The sequence below is a fragment of the Salvia hispanica genome, chromosome 6 (genome assembly GCF_023119035.1).
Source record: "Salvia hispanica cultivar TCC Black 2014 chromosome 6, UniMelb_Shisp_WGS_1.0, whole genome shotgun sequence".
NCBI classification, from domain to species: domain Eukaryota; kingdom Viridiplantae; phylum Streptophyta; class Magnoliopsida; order Lamiales; family Lamiaceae; genus Salvia; species Salvia hispanica.
The window spans coordinates 33,421,253-33,436,902 of NC_062970.1; the positions used below are offsets into that span (position 1 = coordinate 33,421,253).

Sequence of the window (15,650 nt, forward strand, 5' to 3'; positions counted from 1 at the left end):
GTTTCTCCTGAATTTGAGTGAACTATCACATAAACTCAAATGTATTTACGGGGATGAAATTCATTGCATCATTATTAGTTTACGTCGCAAATCGCAATTGAACTCTTGTTTCCTCAAAGTCGGAGTGGGGCACTCCACCCGCACGCGCAGCTGCCGCGTGGATCCCACTCGTTGACTTGTTTTGTTTGTTGAAAATGAGAAACGAAGGTCAAAAGGATTGACGGCAGCCAACACCCAATTCAAAAGTCTCACCCTCGTTACTGTGTAAAACAGTACTACATATTCTTCCATAAATATTTTATAGTTTTACATATGTTTCGCATTAAATATTTTTCTATATTAAGTAAGTAAATTTGACATCGGTTAATTTATTTTATGGAATTGTTAGCATATTTCAATTAAATTTTACGTAGGAAGAAACAAAAAATATATCGTGTGTTTGTAAATTACAAGGTTACGATTGGATATTTATGAATTCAAAATAATTATGGCAATTTCACAACACTCCCTCCATCCTAACTAACTTGGGTCATTTCAAAAAAAATTTTTATAAGAAACAAAACATCTAATTTTATTTTATTATCATTTAGCTCATTCAACACAATTTCTTAATCTCCGTGTCCAAAAGAAGTGACCTAATTTACTTGAGACGAAGGGAGTAGTAATTAATCTAATCTATAACTTAGTTTCTTTAAAAAGTGAAGTTCAAATTTGGTACCTACAAAATTGCACTTTGTACCTTTTAGGATCGAACTATAAAAAATATCACTGGAGGTATTTGAATTTGAAAAATGAGTATTATTTTAGGTCCTTAATTTTCATTTACACCCCTGAGCATAAAAAAAATAAAAACTATCTTCTCTCTCCCCTCTTTTTTCATGTGCTACTATATATATAACAATTAAATTTTCATAATTTAGATATTAGTATAAAAATTGTACTAGTATAATTTGCTCATTGATAAATATTCTATAGTTTGAAAATACTTCAAGATTGTGCAAGGTGGTTTGGTACATGTAATTTTCGAAGAAAATAAATAATGTTGACTTCAACAATATAATTTGTTGTTAAAGATTGTTCATATTGTTCAAGCCAAGACAATATTACCTAAATAAGTGTCATTTAAATAGTACTCCCTCCGTCCCAGAGAAGATGTCACACTTGAGAAATGGCACAGGATTTTAGGAGATGTTATTTTGTGTGTTAAGTAGTGAGAGAAAATATAATTTTATAATTAATGTGAGAAGAAACTTTTTCCAAAAGAGAAAATGTGACATCTTTTGTAGGACAAACTAAAAAGGAAAGTGTGACATCTTTTGTGGGACGGAGGGAGTAGTATGAAAAAAGAGGAGAGAGGATAGAGAGAGAGAAGAAAAGTTACGTGAGAAAGAAAATACAGGAGAAATTATGAGAAAAAATAAATAAAAGAAAGTCTTTTATGTCATTTTTAAAGTTCAAGGGATAAAATGAAAATTAAGAAATTTAAATGATCAATATTTTTTCTAATTCAAAATATACATGTAACAATATTTTTCTTAATTCAGAAATTTAAAATATATAAAATGCATTTTTCAAAGACTAAATCTAAAGTTCATTCTATATCCAACCTCATTATGATTTGTACTAAATGTTATGTGTTGAGACTTCAAATATTGTTTATAAAGCCAGCCATTATACGCATATACTTGGATTTGATAATAATGCTATTTACCGCTACTGGAATATATCAATCACACCTTTGTACGATATATTATGACGTCATAATAAACGCAAGCATTCAACAACAACAACAAACTTAATTTTATTTCATGCCGACCGTATCATATTATATCATGTGTAGTTTTGATAATACTACTCCACTATATAAGTATAATGTAAAAATGAGGCTTTTAATAATTGAATCAAGTAGGACATGAAATAGTAGTTACTAATGTGGAGAGGCATATTGACTATTGCCACATCCTTTTCCATTTACTGCAATCCAATTGTAAACCAAAAAAATCAACATTAATAAGATTTTTAGCTATATATATGCAAAAAATTAAAATAGCTAGATTGCCACCTGATTTAAAACAAAAAAGAATTAACCATCAAAAACTAAAGCTAATTAAATTATAAGTAGTATTAGAGACGACAATGCATTTTTACTTTATACTATATTGCTATGATATGAATACAAATAATTAGAAGGGGGGTGAATATATTGTGCCAAGCAGACCAATAAACTGACATATATCCATTACGTCTGGATAATGGAAGCATGGTCCTCCTGTCCTGTATAAAGTAAGTATATTTAATGACAAAATTGAAACTATTTCCGTTCTCAATTTGATGTCTCCACACAAACACTTGTTGATATTGTCGTCACCACCTTCAACCTTCAGCCTTCAGGAGAGGGGCTCCTGTGTTTGTCTGTTTGAGAGAGAGAGAGAGAGAGAGAGAAATGATGGCTTTTGTGAAATTGAATCTGGTGGTATTATTAGTCACTGATATTGACTCCACCACTGGTGTGGAAATTCCCTTTAATTTCTTCCTCAATACTAAGGATACTAAATGACAAGAAATGCTTATATTACATATAATATTAATTTTTAGCAATTTTCTGATTGGACTCATCCTCTATTTTTTCAGCCTCTAATTAACGTTAGGTTCATGAGTACTGTATAATCTGTATTGTTTGAAGGAATTACGAGTACATTAATTTCTAACTCATGTTTAGTCCTCATTCCTCAAGCAGCAAATTTTTTTGATTAATTTACAGTAGTTTAATTGCCTTAGCCTCTGAATTCTAAAAAATACACTATTTTAGTTTATGTACTAAGCATGACCCTAATGTTTACGTATTTTACAAATTTACGGAATCATCATATAATTATTACTTAAAAATTATAATATTATATCATAAATATTTGTAGTAGTTAAAAGTTTATACTCCATAAATCTTAGTAATACAGTATGTCATATTTTGTGTTTAATTAATCTGTATCATATTAATACGATAATGACTAGATATGCACAAATTCTTGTTGAATGATATCAATATTTAAAAAATATGATTGACTAAGAAGGGAAATTGTTTTGAAGATGACCTAGTTGGAAAAAAAAGTCAACCACAATTTGTGATATTTATTTGTTGAAATGACAAGTACATGTATAAATAGAATGATGCTTTCGTTATACTAATAAATAGGAGTATGAGTGTTGAAGCGTAAGAGCTAGCGAGTTTGGTTGAGAAAATAAAAAAGTGATCATTGCAGGCATGGCAGATGAGTTGGAGGCAGGAAACGGAAGCTGGTGGGATACACCAAGAATGAGCAGCACCACCTCCACCACTTTAAATGCCATCGCCAGCTACGGTTGGCCGTCGGATTCCGCCACCACCTCTACCGGTTTGCAAATGATGGGATTAGGCCTGGATTTGGATTGGAACCAAGCTTTATTGTAAGCCTTCCTTTCACTATTTTCATTATATAATTCTATTCAATTCAGAGGAGTACTGTATTATTTATTTTTTGGTTTGATTGAAAAGTAGAGATGAAAAAGGGGTAACCGATTTAACTTCAAACATCGCCTCCGAATCCTCTCAAATAAACCGCGGGTTTCAGCCCCACTTTAGCAGTCAGGCGAGTTCCAACGACAGCACCGTCACATCGCGGAGTTTAAGCACCTCTTTTCAGGTGGACTCCGGTGCTGCCTACGCCCTCTTGTTATCGGAAAATCAGCAGCACTCTAGCTATCAAAACCCAACCATATCGAATTATCCATATCAGCCCCAGGCTGATCACCATTTGCATGTCACTCCCTTCTGGAACGCGCCGGCCCCCATGACATCCAGCTTTTTCCCGCCCTTACAAAATCAGAATCCATCCTTGGATGCCAAACCAAAGGTATTTCTAAATCTTACTTTACCAGATTAGGGTTTGTTTCCATTTCCCCGCATCAATATTATTTGTGTGAATCAGCAGGGCAAGGACGGAGGGCGGGAATTAACCAAGAAAAACAGCACGAATAAAAGGGCGCGAAGCGAAACACCACCGCCTTTTCCAGCTTTTAAGGTATGCATATGTTGAGCTTTTGGTAAAGATGAATCTCTGAAATTCAGCTTTTCTTTTCCTTTCATTATTGAGTTGAGAATGAGATTAATGATTTCTGGATTAGGTGAGGAAAGAGAAGATGGGAGACAGAATAACGGCACTTCAACAATTGGTCTCGCCTTTTGGAAAGGTAAAGCTCTTCATCTCTAATCTCTTCAACTCAAAATCAAACATAAAATTTCTTTTCTTTTCTTTCAAGTTACTTATTATTTTGAAACAATTTTCAGACCGATACTGCTTCCGTCCTCTCTGAAGCGATTGAATACATCAAATTTCTCCACGAACAACTCACTGTAAGCCTCCTTCACCAATCACAGCTTCATTTTAAGTATAGTAATTTATAAATAAACTGAAATTAATATTCTTATATGAAATATAAGGCCTTAAGTGCACCCTACATGAAAAATGGAGCTCCCATGCACAATCAGCAGGTACATAAAATCTCCAATAAATTGCTAATTACTAATCTTCATTCATACCATGATTCAAACTTTAAAACATTTTATTAAAATTGTTATGGCAGAATAATCCAGAAAAATCGAAAGATCTTAGAAGCCGAGGGCTATGTCTGGTGCCAGTTTCGAGCACTTTTCCGGTGACGCACGAAACATCAGTCGACTTTTGGACTCCTACATTTGGTGGCACATTCAGATAAGCAAGCAAGTCTTCATCTAATCAAACTCCACTAATATCTAAGTAGCAGCTCACAGGTAGATGAGAAGCAAATGCAGAGACAGAAAGACTACATGATAAAATGTTTCAAGTATACTTTTTGGCCAAAGCGATGCAGCTTTCCCAAAAGATTAGTTTGCTAGCTAGGGAACAAACTGTTCGCAGAATATGTTAATTATATATAACCCTGTAATAATTGAAAAATTATGATTAAAAGCGTTGCTTAGAAATGATTACATAATGCTCTATGTTGTCCCTGAATTTGATTTAATTCAAAACTATAAATATTTCATGAATTAGAGTATCAAAGTTTTGTTGGTTGTAGCAAAAAATGAGCAGAAAAGGGAAAGGATAACAATGTAAAGGAGCTTTTGGTGGTGGTGAGAAAGAGCTGGCAGTGTTAGCTTTAGTGGTATTATATTTCTAAAGAGAAATGAAAAGGAATAATTTAATTCTAGTAGGGTAAATGGGAGTTCATTTGATTTGAAAATCTAGACTTTTAAGTTTTAATTATATGTTTGGAATAATAATATATGAGTGGGAAGTCAGAAGGGAATGTGGGGCCTATGTGCCAATGGCCATTGGCCACCCTCCTTTTTAGGGTTTATTATAAATTAAATGTTTAAAATTATTTCTTCCATAAGTAGGCCATGATGCTCATCATACATACATATCCACCGCCTATTTAAAAATTAGTTTATATATCTAGTAATTATCACTAGTAATAAATTATATTGAGGTTAATCATTAGTAAAATAGAGCATTCCTGTTGATTTGTACACGAGGCTCATGATCATACATATCAAGAGAATGTATTTCATGTGCTTGTAAAATGTTAAAGTTTGATATATGATGTTCCTATTATATTCCTTTTTCTTCATCCAAAATAATCCGTAATTGTAATTTTATTCTAGATGAAGAAAAAATATCAATTTAGTGAACAAGAGAAATGGAAAGCTATGAGTTTTTTGAAACGAATAAGAAAGGAATAATGAATCATTTCTACAGTACTTAAGAAGTAAAATGTCAACATATATAGCACAGTATATTTTGTATAGTAATTTTCATACTAGTACTACTCATGTAATAGTGTCTCCCACTAATTCGATTGGTACAAATTAGTGTGCAAGTCAAGTAAAACATATGTATATGGAAACCCAATATCAATGACGCAACATCATTCATCATCACATTATTCACATATCACTTGGAGGTGTCTTATAAGTATTTAGTTACAAATTCTTCACATATATTTTTTTAGAATTAACAAGATTACAAATAATTACCTACCTCATTTGTATATATGTTGTTTTGAGTTTTGGCACATCTAAGACACCAATTATTTAGGATGAAACGAGTAATTTGAATTATAACTAAAATGCAGAAAAGGGACATGATCATTTTCATTTGTATTATGAGAATTTCTGAACTATCATATAGAATCAACTTTTAGTTATTATGGTTCTCCTTTTCTTTTATGCAATAATAACTCATAAACACACAAACATTATTAGAATAAATGCAATGATACTGCACATAGCCCCGATTCAAGTATCTGGGATTATATTCTTAGGTGTAGAAATAATTGCTTTCCTTAGAAGCATATACGAACCATATTTGATCGATCTGTTCATTCTCCACAAAAGTTTATCCAAAACATTGTCCTTCACGTCATGCTTACGTATCTCTTGCCTCGCCTCTCTAAACCCTTGACATATTAAGAGCATTCACAATAGGGAGCTATCCCACCGCCGTGCGATACGGCGCCTATTGCGCGCCATAAGCAGTGGGGCGGCACTCAGCGGTGGCCGATGGGACGAGCATGGGAGTGGGCGCATGGCGGTTGGAACGACGCTCTCTCGGCACCTACTGTGGGCCGAATGAGAACCGTCCCGAATTTTATTTCTTCAACACTATATATACAACTCATTGCATTCATTTTCTTCACAGCTCTCATTCTCCGAAATCGTTTCTTTTTAATTGTAGTAGAAGTTTTTCTCCTTTTGTTTGTCTAATAAGTTTCGTATTTATTGTTTTTGTTGGATTTTTCTTTGAATAATTCTGTGATACAAAGATAGAGGTGTCAAGTGGGCCGGCCCGGCCCAGCCCGGCCCGGGCCCAGTAAAGCCCGGTGATATTTAGGCCCAGCCCAGCCTAGGCCCATGTCTGGAGCGGTCCGGGCCAGGCCGGGCCTGGGTTTTGGAATAAATGATGGGCCCAGCCCGATCCTGGGCCCAGTTGGGAAGTGGGCTGGGCCGGGCCAAGTTTACTAAATAATGGAAAGACTACTCACGCATTGCATATTTGCATGTACAAATCAATTTTCAAACTATGATATGAATTATGAAGTACTACAATTATGGAACTAAATTATGGGACTAATTACACACATTAAAATTTACACGCTTGAATACATAAATCAGTTTTCCCCTCCAATATTATATAATCTCACTATTCCCACAAAATTAGGAATCATGATATACTAGTATTGATATGCTAGTATTAATATACTAGTACTATAGTTATGGAAATATATTTAATACAAATATCTATTAATAACTACTATAGTTATGGAAATATATTTAATACAAATATCTATTAATAACTACTATCAATAATCATGCAAATATACGAAGATACACTAACCAAGCGTAATACAACCCAAATGAAGAACGAAGATAAAAAGTACAATAAACTAAATTGAAATAACAAAAACAATAATCAAAACTATAAACTGTAAAGATATAAGCCGAGTCGAGGAGTCCTCTTTCCGCAAGACGAGATATGCTCTGATAATGCTCTCGGATTGGCTTGTTGTCCCCAAAGATAAAACGGCTTCGTCTTGTTCGTTGCAGCACCGCAAACATAGCAAGCTCTGGCGAACTAGATGATGGCGAGGGCAGAGCTTCGATGGAAGACTATGCACAAAGAGGGAGAGAGCTATGCAAAATGATATGCAATCTTGTTGTGTCTAGTATTGTGTGTAGAATGCAATGGATGCATGCCTATTTATAGGCCAAGTCCACTCATTAGGCATTGATGGAGTCAACGGTCATTATGTGTGCCATGATGGCTTTGACTGTAACCGCCGGGGGTTACTAGCCGTTACGGGAGCTAGAGGAGACTGATGCACCTGGACACGCTACACGACGGGGTTCATAATGAACCTTTTGGTCACACGATACGTTGGGGTCCATCGGGGACCTTTTGTCACCCGCTATGCGTCGGGGTCCGTCGTGGACCTCTTGGGACCCACTATATGTCGGGGTCCGTCGTGGACCTTTTAGCACCCGTTGTGCACTTGGGTCCACTATAATTATTACACGTAATAATGTGGGATGCTTAACTCTTTTAATTAATCCCTTGGTTTTATCTCATAGCTCCTTTATAGCTCAGCACTGTGACAAACTTTAATTCATAATTTCTCATTCACCGGGAATCGGTTTAGAGAAAATGAATATACCACGGACATCTACTCCAAAAGTAGATCGTCGCTATTGCATTTAATTTTACAAAATTAAATGTCTCGTCACATTTATATTGGTCAAAGTCCATTGACCAAACACGATTCCGACAGTTTTAATATTTGATAAACACCAACAATTAGAATGAATTAAATGGGAGGGCTGCGGGCTGTTGGAGGGTTGTGGGAGAGATGTGAGGTTGGCTAACAATATGGCAAGAGGTATTTTTGGAAGGATTGGGGAGGCCTTATTAGAGCATCCACAATAGGGTGGACACTTTTACGTTTTTTGTCCATAGCCACATTATATTTGTCCACGGCCACAAAAAAAAGTTTCCGCAGCAATAGTGGACACTTTTTTTAACCACATTTCACTTTATTTTATTTGTTGTATATTTTAATTCAATTACAATTAAAATTATCGGACTAAAAATAATTAGATAAAAACGGCTAATAAAACAAATTAAAATTGAAAACTAAATTTTCGTCGGATTAAAGTAAGGGGAAAATTACAACGAAAATTTGATCTACGGAAAATCACACATGTTCTTCACGCTACGCCGCCTCCCCTACGTGCCCAGACCTCTTCAATCAAATCGACCTGGAGTTGGTCATGTGTTGTGCTCCTGCGTATATCAGCGAAACGTTGGATCAGATATTCATTACTACGTGGTACACCCATCCGGATCTGCGCGGAGGCAACGCCGTGACTTGTACTTGCACCATCTTCCGGTGTCCAACGTTCTGCAGCAAATCCTTCATCTTCTATTATCATATTGTGCAATATGATACATGCTAACATAATATTCGCGACATCATCTTCGTGCCAAACTCGTGCCGGGCAGCGTATAATGGCCCATCGCGCTTGGAGCACACCAAAAGCTCGCTCAACATCTTTCCTAGCGGCCTCTTGTTTTCGCGCAAAATATTGTCTCCTCGCTCCAGCCGGTAGGCGAAGTGTCTTGACGAATACGGGCCAACGAGGGTATATTCCATCCGCCAAATAGTATCCCCCGCGATACTGCGTGCCGTTTGCTACGAAACTGATCTCTGGACCCTCTCCCCGGCACTCATCATTGAAGAGAGGCGACGACTGCAGAACGTTGATGTCGTTGTTCGAACCTGCAACACCGAAATACGCATGCCAGATCCGCAAACGGTAGTCAGCAACGGCTTCCAGGATCAAAGGATGTTTGCTTTTGAAACCAGTAGTGAACTGGCCTTTCCACGCCACCGGGCAGTTTTTCCACTCCCAATGCATGCAATCAATGATGCCCATCATCCCTGGGAAACTGTGCACCGCACCGTGCATATCTAGCAGTCTCTGGCACTCATCAGAGGTTGACTTTCGTAGGAACTCCGGACCAAAGACTTCCCGCATGCCCTTACAAAACTGTCGGAGCACCTCTAGACTAGTCGTCTCACCCATCTGTAGGTATTCGTCAAACATATCAGCCGGTCCGGCATAGGCAAGCTGCCTTATTGCAGAGGTGCATTTCTGAAAAGTAGACAGTCCGATCCGGCCAGTGCAATCACTCCGGAGGTTGAAGCAACCGTACCGGTCCGCCAATGTCGTCGCTATATGGGTGAAGAGCGGTCGCGACATTCTGAAACGCCGACGGAAAATCTCAGCTGGGTAACGGGGATTAGCGCTAAAGTAGTCTGCCATAAGCCGCTCAGCCGCTCCGACATGGTCTCGTGGGATTGTCCGACGATGACGAATCTCACGAGGGATCGCCGCCGCCGCCAGTTCCGCCTCCAATTCTGCCGCCGCCTCATCCTCCTCGTCGGCTTCCCTCTGCACCTCTTGAATCAAAGAATCCCATGCTTCATTCCACAAATCATCCATAAATAGTAATGGAAATCCACAAATTTTTAGAGATAGAAAAATTGGATAGAAAGTGAAATGGGTGTGAAGATGTGTGTGGAGAGAAGATGAAAATGGATAGAATATTTATAATAAAAATAATTAAAAATTCAAAATTAAAAAAAAAAATGGAAATCGGCGACCGCCGCGGCGGTTTCGCCGTGCAATAGATAGCCGTGGCGGCCGCCGCTTTTCTCTCTCCTCCGGCTCGTCCTCGGCGCTTTCGGGGCGAAAGCCCTTCCGCCTCCGAGGCGGCCGCTTCCACCACAATAGACAGCCGCGGCTTAGCCGCGATCGGGGCGGCCGCCCCTATTGTGGATACTCTTATGTTGCGAGTGATGGCATGACTTATCACTAAAATTAATCGAATTTTTTAATTAATGTGTAACTAAGTAAAGTGATTGGTTATGTGAAATGTATTCCCTACGTCTCATAGAACTAGACATTTTAGGATCGATGCGAATTTTAATACCCATCGTTCCACGTTACTTGATGCGTTTCTTTTCCGCACGAGATTTAAGAAAGTTGTGTTTAGTGAGTTAAATAAAATAAAGTTGAGGAGAGAGTAAAGCAAGAGAGAGTAAAGTAAAAGAAAGAGTAAAGTGTGTGATTAGATGTTTTGTTTTTAGCCAAAAACATAAATGACTCAAGTAACTTGGGACAATCCAAAATAGAATACTACTCAAGTAACTTAGGACTAGGGAGTACTACATATAATTCGTAAAATAAAAGAAAAGAAAAAATAGTTGAAATATTGTTAGTGGATGGTGGGACCCAAATTATCAGCGGTAATAATTTATGAAAATATTTTTATGTATGGATATAGACTATTTCTATGGAACATAGGTAAAAGGGGATGTCTATCTCTATAGGACGAATGAGTATTATAGTAGTATTAATTAAACATGTGGACGATGTCATTCTTAACAAATAAAGATGTAGAACTTCTAGGGAGTTATTATAAGATATCTGGAATATGTTTACAATATTGGAAAAAAATTCAAACAGAAACTAAATCGTAGCTAATAACTACAAAGTTAATTCAGTGTTCGATTGTCAATCTTAATCATTTGAAAATGTTTACAATATTGGAAAAAAATTCAAACAGAAACTAAATCGTAGCTAATAACTACAAAGTTAATTCAGTGTTCGATTGTCAATCTTAATCATTTGATTTTTCAATCCTAATGTTGATATTTGGTCTTAAGCAATAAGATAGTAGTTCATAGTATTTCAGATGTAATTTCATCAATAAGCTTCCAACCATGTTAACTATCAAAATATCACTTAATATAATTTGGCCATATTGTAAAACCAATTGATTATCAGAAACTTAATAAGTGTGTTGCATACTATATCAAACCTTACAGATAGAACTACGAAACTTGGAAAACATATACGAATACAAGACATAAATGAACTGATGTCACTAACAGCAGTATGTTTATTTCAGTCCCTAAACATGCTAAACCTTAACTAAAACTCTTATGGTCAAGTCATGTACATCCAAGAATGAAATATATAAACATGAACACAAGGTACTAGGATTAGAAGATTCAAGTTTCCTACAAAACAATGCACCGATCCCATCTATGCCCGAAAAGAGATAACCAAGCTCTACCAATCAACTCAACGACCCTCCATCATAGTGATGGTAATATCATTGACCGAATGTGATGCATTCGTGGGGGACGACGAGCATGCACTTGGAATTACATCTATGAGAAAAGCAGGCTCCTTCGGCTGGGGTAACATACTCTCTCCATTCAACATCAGCACCACTGTTGACATATTTGGTCTATCATCTGGATTCTGCTGGATGCACAGGAGACCTACATGTATGCACCGCATCACTTCATGTTGACCGAGTGCACCATCCAACAGAGGATCAATCAGTTCCAGCGTCCTGCCTTCTCTCCACATTTGCCATACCTAGCCAGACAAAATGCCTTATTAGAAAATGAAGAAGATGAAATAATTCTTCCTTATCCTTCAAGTTGCTTACATATCCTATTAGATTGCTGTGGTAATTATGTGGATTGTCCAATCTCGTAGTGTTCTTTTTTCCACTCACAATCTCCAAGAGTAGAATGCCAAAACTAAAAACATCAGATTTCACCGAGAACAAACCATATAAGGCGTATTCTGGTGCCATATAGCCACTGCAGGAAACCATTCACATTATAAAATGATGAAACCATAGAATATAAATCTTACTACTATGTTATAAGTTGAATCACATACTATGTACCAACTATTCTTCTGGTTTTGGCTTGACTTTGATCTCCACCAAAAGGTCTAGCCATCCCGAAGTCAGAAATCTTCGGGTTCAGTGTATCATCTAGTAATACATTACTAGCCTTGAGATCTCTGTGGATGATTCTCAATCTCGAATCCTGGTGAAGGTAAAGAAGACCCCGAGCAATGCCACATATGATGTTGAAACGCTGGGTCCAATCTAATAGTGACCCTCTTGATTGATCTGATATGTTATAATCAAGTCAATGCAATAATCTTTTTATATACTGACAGACTCTGTGCAAACTAAACTACAAGGCAATGACAGAAATATATTGTACGAACCAAAGATAGATGAGTCCAAACTTCCGTTGCACATGTATTCATAGATCAATATTTTCTCATCCTCTTCAATGCAGCAAGCCAGAAGCCTCACAAGATTTCTGTGCTGAAGTTTAGCAATCAGTTTTACTTCATTTTTGAACTCGTCTAGCCCTTGTCCTGAACTCTTAGAAAGCCTTTTTACAGCAATATCTTTCCCATCCATCAGTACACCCTGAAAGTTGGACTAGTAAGTGGGTAAGTAGATTCATTTCCGAAAGACATTCACTCCCTTATACTCCATTATTAGTTAAGTATCAAAATACCGACTGACCACAAATTCCATATATTAGGACTCGTGTCTCTTCTCCATATTATTTGAGTTCTATATTTATCAAGAGAACAAAAATTATGGTAAGATCATCACCTTGTAAACCGGTCCAAACCCACCTTCACCAAGCTGATTGTCCACCGAGAAATCTCCAGTGGCCCGGGCTACTGTGGCCAAGTCAAGTAAGGGTAGGCCAAGATCTTCTCTTTCAGCAACAGCACCGTGACCAACTTGTCCTTCATCTTTATCTGTGGATGTTGGAAGAATTTATTAAATAATAATCTCTCTGGTATTTGAAGACTCATTTGCTGGACACGAGAGATGTAAATTGGTTACAGGCACAGCACAATCATAACGAATGCATATAACAGTAACAAATGTCAGAACATCACTAACAAAAACGAACGAATCAGATTTTTTTTTTGAAATGCTGTTTGTTACTTTCTAAATGTCATGAAAGTGTTTTAAAGCCAAAGCTTAAGAAACTATTTATTCTCCAAGTAAATATGTCTGTACTACTGCTGCTGCTGCTGCTTCTTCTTCTGTGCATGATCTAAATGTGCATTAACTTATATTCTGGATTTCATTTTTTCTTTACTTTCTTTGAATATCAGAACATTCTAGCATTTGCCAAAAATATGTTAAGCCAGCAGAGAATATTGTAGCAATTTCTTGAACAGGTTTAAGAGTCTTAGCTTGTTGGTATTATGATCAATATCAATATATAGTCTAGACATGAAGAAAAAAGTCAAGCAAATTCCGAAAGAGAAAATGGCAAATGAATGTCTTCTAACGCTGAGAGAAGACAGAAATTTATCAGTGCATTTACCTTTTCCTTTCATCCTTCCTCTGAAAAGATAGCAAGTAAGAAGAAGCAATACACATATAGGAACCATAACCACAGATATTACCAGCCGCAACCTGTTTACTGCCAAAAGTATTTGATCTTGATCAGCACTACAGAAAATATGTACCCTCATGGAGCATGGTTTGTAGACAGGGCTGAGTCGTAGCACTATCCTACTGATACTGTTATGAAAAACACACCTTGCTTTGAAGATGGCACCCGCATATGGATATCCTGGCCACCATCGGAAAGCTTTCTAATATCAATTAGATCTTCAAACCAAAGGACACATCCGGACCCTCGTCCACTAATATCCGAGTTTGAGTAAGCCATACAAGAGCAATTCTTCAAGCATGTCTCCTTGCATTTTTTCAAATCCATGCTTTCATTTACCCATGTATGTGTAGTATCTGGAAGTTTCACACCCGAAATTCTGATGAAATCATGTTTTCTAGCGCAGTCTAAAGGCTCCTCTCGGATGCATCCTTGTGACCAGTCCATAGATTTCCAGCTACTGTCAACCTTTGGCTTGAAACCTTCTAAACATTGGCAAGCAGGTGAGTCGCTGATGACACACAATCCATTAGCACCACATAAACTGTAAGTGTCACAGTAGTCACGTGGTACTGAAGAATACAGCTTCCAAGACATCTCTGTTTCAACCCATACGTACCGCTGGCGAGCCATGGCGGTTTCATTCACAACAAGCCTTGTAATCACTGATTTATTCAGGAGTTGAAAGGTATAGTAAACCTCTTCCTTGTTAGATACAAACTTGAACTCGTAAACAGGATTCTTTTTCATCGAAAGAGCACCACTAAATCTCAGACCATTCCATGGACCCCCTCGGTAAAACTCTCTGGTGCCTCTATACATCACTAACTGTGGATACGCATCAAGTTCCACACCACTGCTAAATTCTCCAGGAGCCGGATCATCAGAACTCTTCCACGCAGTAATACGCCTGTTAAGACGAGTTCTCAAGTCCCATCCTAACTTCATACCTGGCATCATTGTATCAGATGGATAATCAAAACTCTGCCACAAGTAATTATCAGCACTTTCATCTTTCGTATCTCTCACAACAAGATTTCCAAGATCAAGAAGTTGCAAAAATGGATCCTGAGCCACCCTTGCTGAACTTGTTGACCAAACCACACTGTTAGATCCATTCGAAAGTACCAGACTGCTTGTGTTATTGATCACCAATAAGCCAGACGAATCCTTAATAGGGCTTTCCCTATTCGCAACCCAAACAACAGTTCTAACAGGAATATTCTTGTACCAAATACCCAAGTACCTGTCCTTGGAACGACCTGGACTGAAAAACCCCAGCTCGAAATTTCCTCCATTTGACACCAGCGTCTCACCATCTCTAAGAGACTGCGATGCTTTCATACCATCAGTGAGAGCATAAACGTTCAACCACAGACAAGCTATACACAAACGAAGACACAAAGACAAATGATTATTCATGGAATCTGATATTTCCTTATATCTGCAAAGAATTTGAGGGGTCTGGGAGCAAGTATCATTCAAAGCTCTACAAGGAAAAATATATAATCATTTAGAAGATGATGCTGACATTTAGAGGCCCTTCCTCTCAGAAGTTTCATGTGGTCAAGAATTCCAGTCTCTGAGTGAAAAAGGCCAATACAAATCAACTTCTGCGTAGTTACAGAAAAGAATAAAATTTTAGCCACTTGTTATTTCTATATAATGTGCATACTCATAAGAAAACGACCTTTTTGTGTTAGGTAACATGACACCATTGCAAAATTCAGCAATTAAATACAGCTAGTTCTTTACTTTAAACA

The 15,650-nt window shown here is 37.2% G+C and overlaps 3 protein-coding genes across 12 annotated transcripts; 1 reads left to right on the forward strand and 2 right to left on the reverse strand.

Moving 5' to 3' along the window:
* Window positions 1–3,180: 3,180 nt before the first annotated feature.
* On the forward strand, window positions 3,181–5,002 carry LOC125196568 (transcription factor bHLH112-like). Of its 3 annotated transcripts, none has more exons than XM_048095135.1 (7): window positions 3,181–3,441; window positions 3,530–3,887; window positions 3,963–4,055; window positions 4,159–4,224; window positions 4,322–4,387; window positions 4,475–4,525; window positions 4,618–5,002. In XM_048095135.1, exons 1-7 carry the CDS (start codon window positions 3,260–3,262, stop codon window positions 4,747–4,749), a joined length of 948 nt encoding a protein of 315 aa, XP_047951092.1. In that variant the 5' UTR covers window positions 3,181–3,259; the 3' UTR covers window positions 4,750–5,002. The 3 variants fall into 3 exon arrangements, with proteins under 3 accessions (XP_047951092.1, XP_047951093.1, XP_047951094.1); XM_048095136.1 differs by having other exon boundaries at window positions 3,966–4,055; XM_048095137.1 differs by having other exon boundaries at window positions 3,533–3,887.
* Window positions 5,003–8,779: 3,777 nt separating this feature from the next.
* LOC125195176 lies at window positions 8,780–10,078 on the reverse strand. Its single transcript, XM_048093362.1, has 2 exons — window positions 9,436–10,078; window positions 8,780–9,351 (listed from the first exon to the last, which is right to left on the reverse strand). The coding sequence occupies exons 1-2, from the start codon at window positions 10,076–10,078 to the stop codon at window positions 8,780–8,782; spliced, it is 1,215 nt and encodes a 404-aa protein (XP_047949319.1).
* Window positions 10,079–11,481: 1,403 nt separating this feature from the next.
* On the reverse strand, window positions 11,482–15,585 carry LOC125193657 (receptor-like serine/threonine-protein kinase SD1-7). 8 transcript variants are annotated; one of them, XM_048091497.1, is made up of 9 exons: window positions 15,419–15,435; window positions 15,134–15,216; window positions 14,034–14,837; window positions 13,816–13,914; window positions 13,083–13,234; window positions 12,680–12,902; window positions 12,341–12,578; window positions 12,102–12,258; window positions 11,482–12,028 (listed from the first exon to the last, which is right to left on the reverse strand). In XM_048091497.1, the coding sequence occupies exons 2-9, from the start codon at window positions 15,204–15,206 to the stop codon at window positions 11,726–11,728; spliced, it is 2,049 nt and encodes a 682-aa protein (XP_047947454.1). In that variant the 5' UTR covers window positions 15,207–15,216; window positions 15,419–15,435; the 3' UTR covers window positions 11,482–11,725. The 8 variants fall into 8 exon arrangements, 7 of the variants coding, with proteins under 7 accessions (XP_047947454.1, XP_047947451.1, XP_047947452.1 ...); XM_048091494.1 differs by having other exon boundaries at window positions 14,034–15,269; window positions 15,419–15,585; XM_048091495.1 differs by having other exon boundaries at window positions 12,680–12,890; window positions 14,034–15,556.
* Between the last annotated feature and the right edge of the window lie 65 nt (window positions 15,586–15,650).

What these genes read in the sequence shown, in the direction of transcription:
- LOC125196568 (XM_048095135.1), top strand. Translation starts at nt 3,260, where the DNA reads ATGGCAGATGAGTTGGAGGCAGGAAACGGAAGCTGGTGGGATACACCA. An exon ending in CCTTGGATGCCAAACCAAAG is followed by an intron (nt 3,888 to 3,962) that starts GTATTTCTAAAT and finishes TGTGTGAATCAG; the next exon opens with CAGGGCAAGGACGGAGGGCG. An exon ending in CTCCCATGCACAATCAGCAG is followed by an intron (nt 4,526 to 4,617) that starts GTACATAAAATC and finishes TTGTTATGGCAG; the next exon opens with AATAATCCAGAAAAATCGAA.
- LOC125195176 (XM_048093362.1), bottom strand. Translation starts at nt 10,078, where the DNA reads ATGGATGATTTGTGGAATGAAGCATGGGATTCTTTGATTCAAGAGGTG. An exon ending in GAAAGGCCAGTTCACTACTG is followed by an intron (nt 9,352 to 9,435) that starts GTTTCAAAAGCA and finishes TCGGTGTTGCAG; the next exon opens with GTTCGAACAACGACATCAAC.
- LOC125193657 (XM_048091493.1), bottom strand. Translation starts at nt 15,309, where the DNA reads ATGAATAATCATTTGTCTTTGTGTCTTCGTTTGTGTATAGCTTGTCTG. An exon ending in GGTTTGGACCGGTTTACAAG is followed by an intron (nt 12,903 to 13,082) that starts GTGATGATCTTA and finishes CCCACTTACTAG; the next exon opens with TCCAACTTTCAGGGTGTACT. An exon ending in TTTGGACTCATCTATCTTTG is followed by an intron (nt 12,579 to 12,679) that starts GTTCGTACAATA and finishes ATAACATATCAG; the next exon opens with ATCAATCAAGAGGGTCACTA.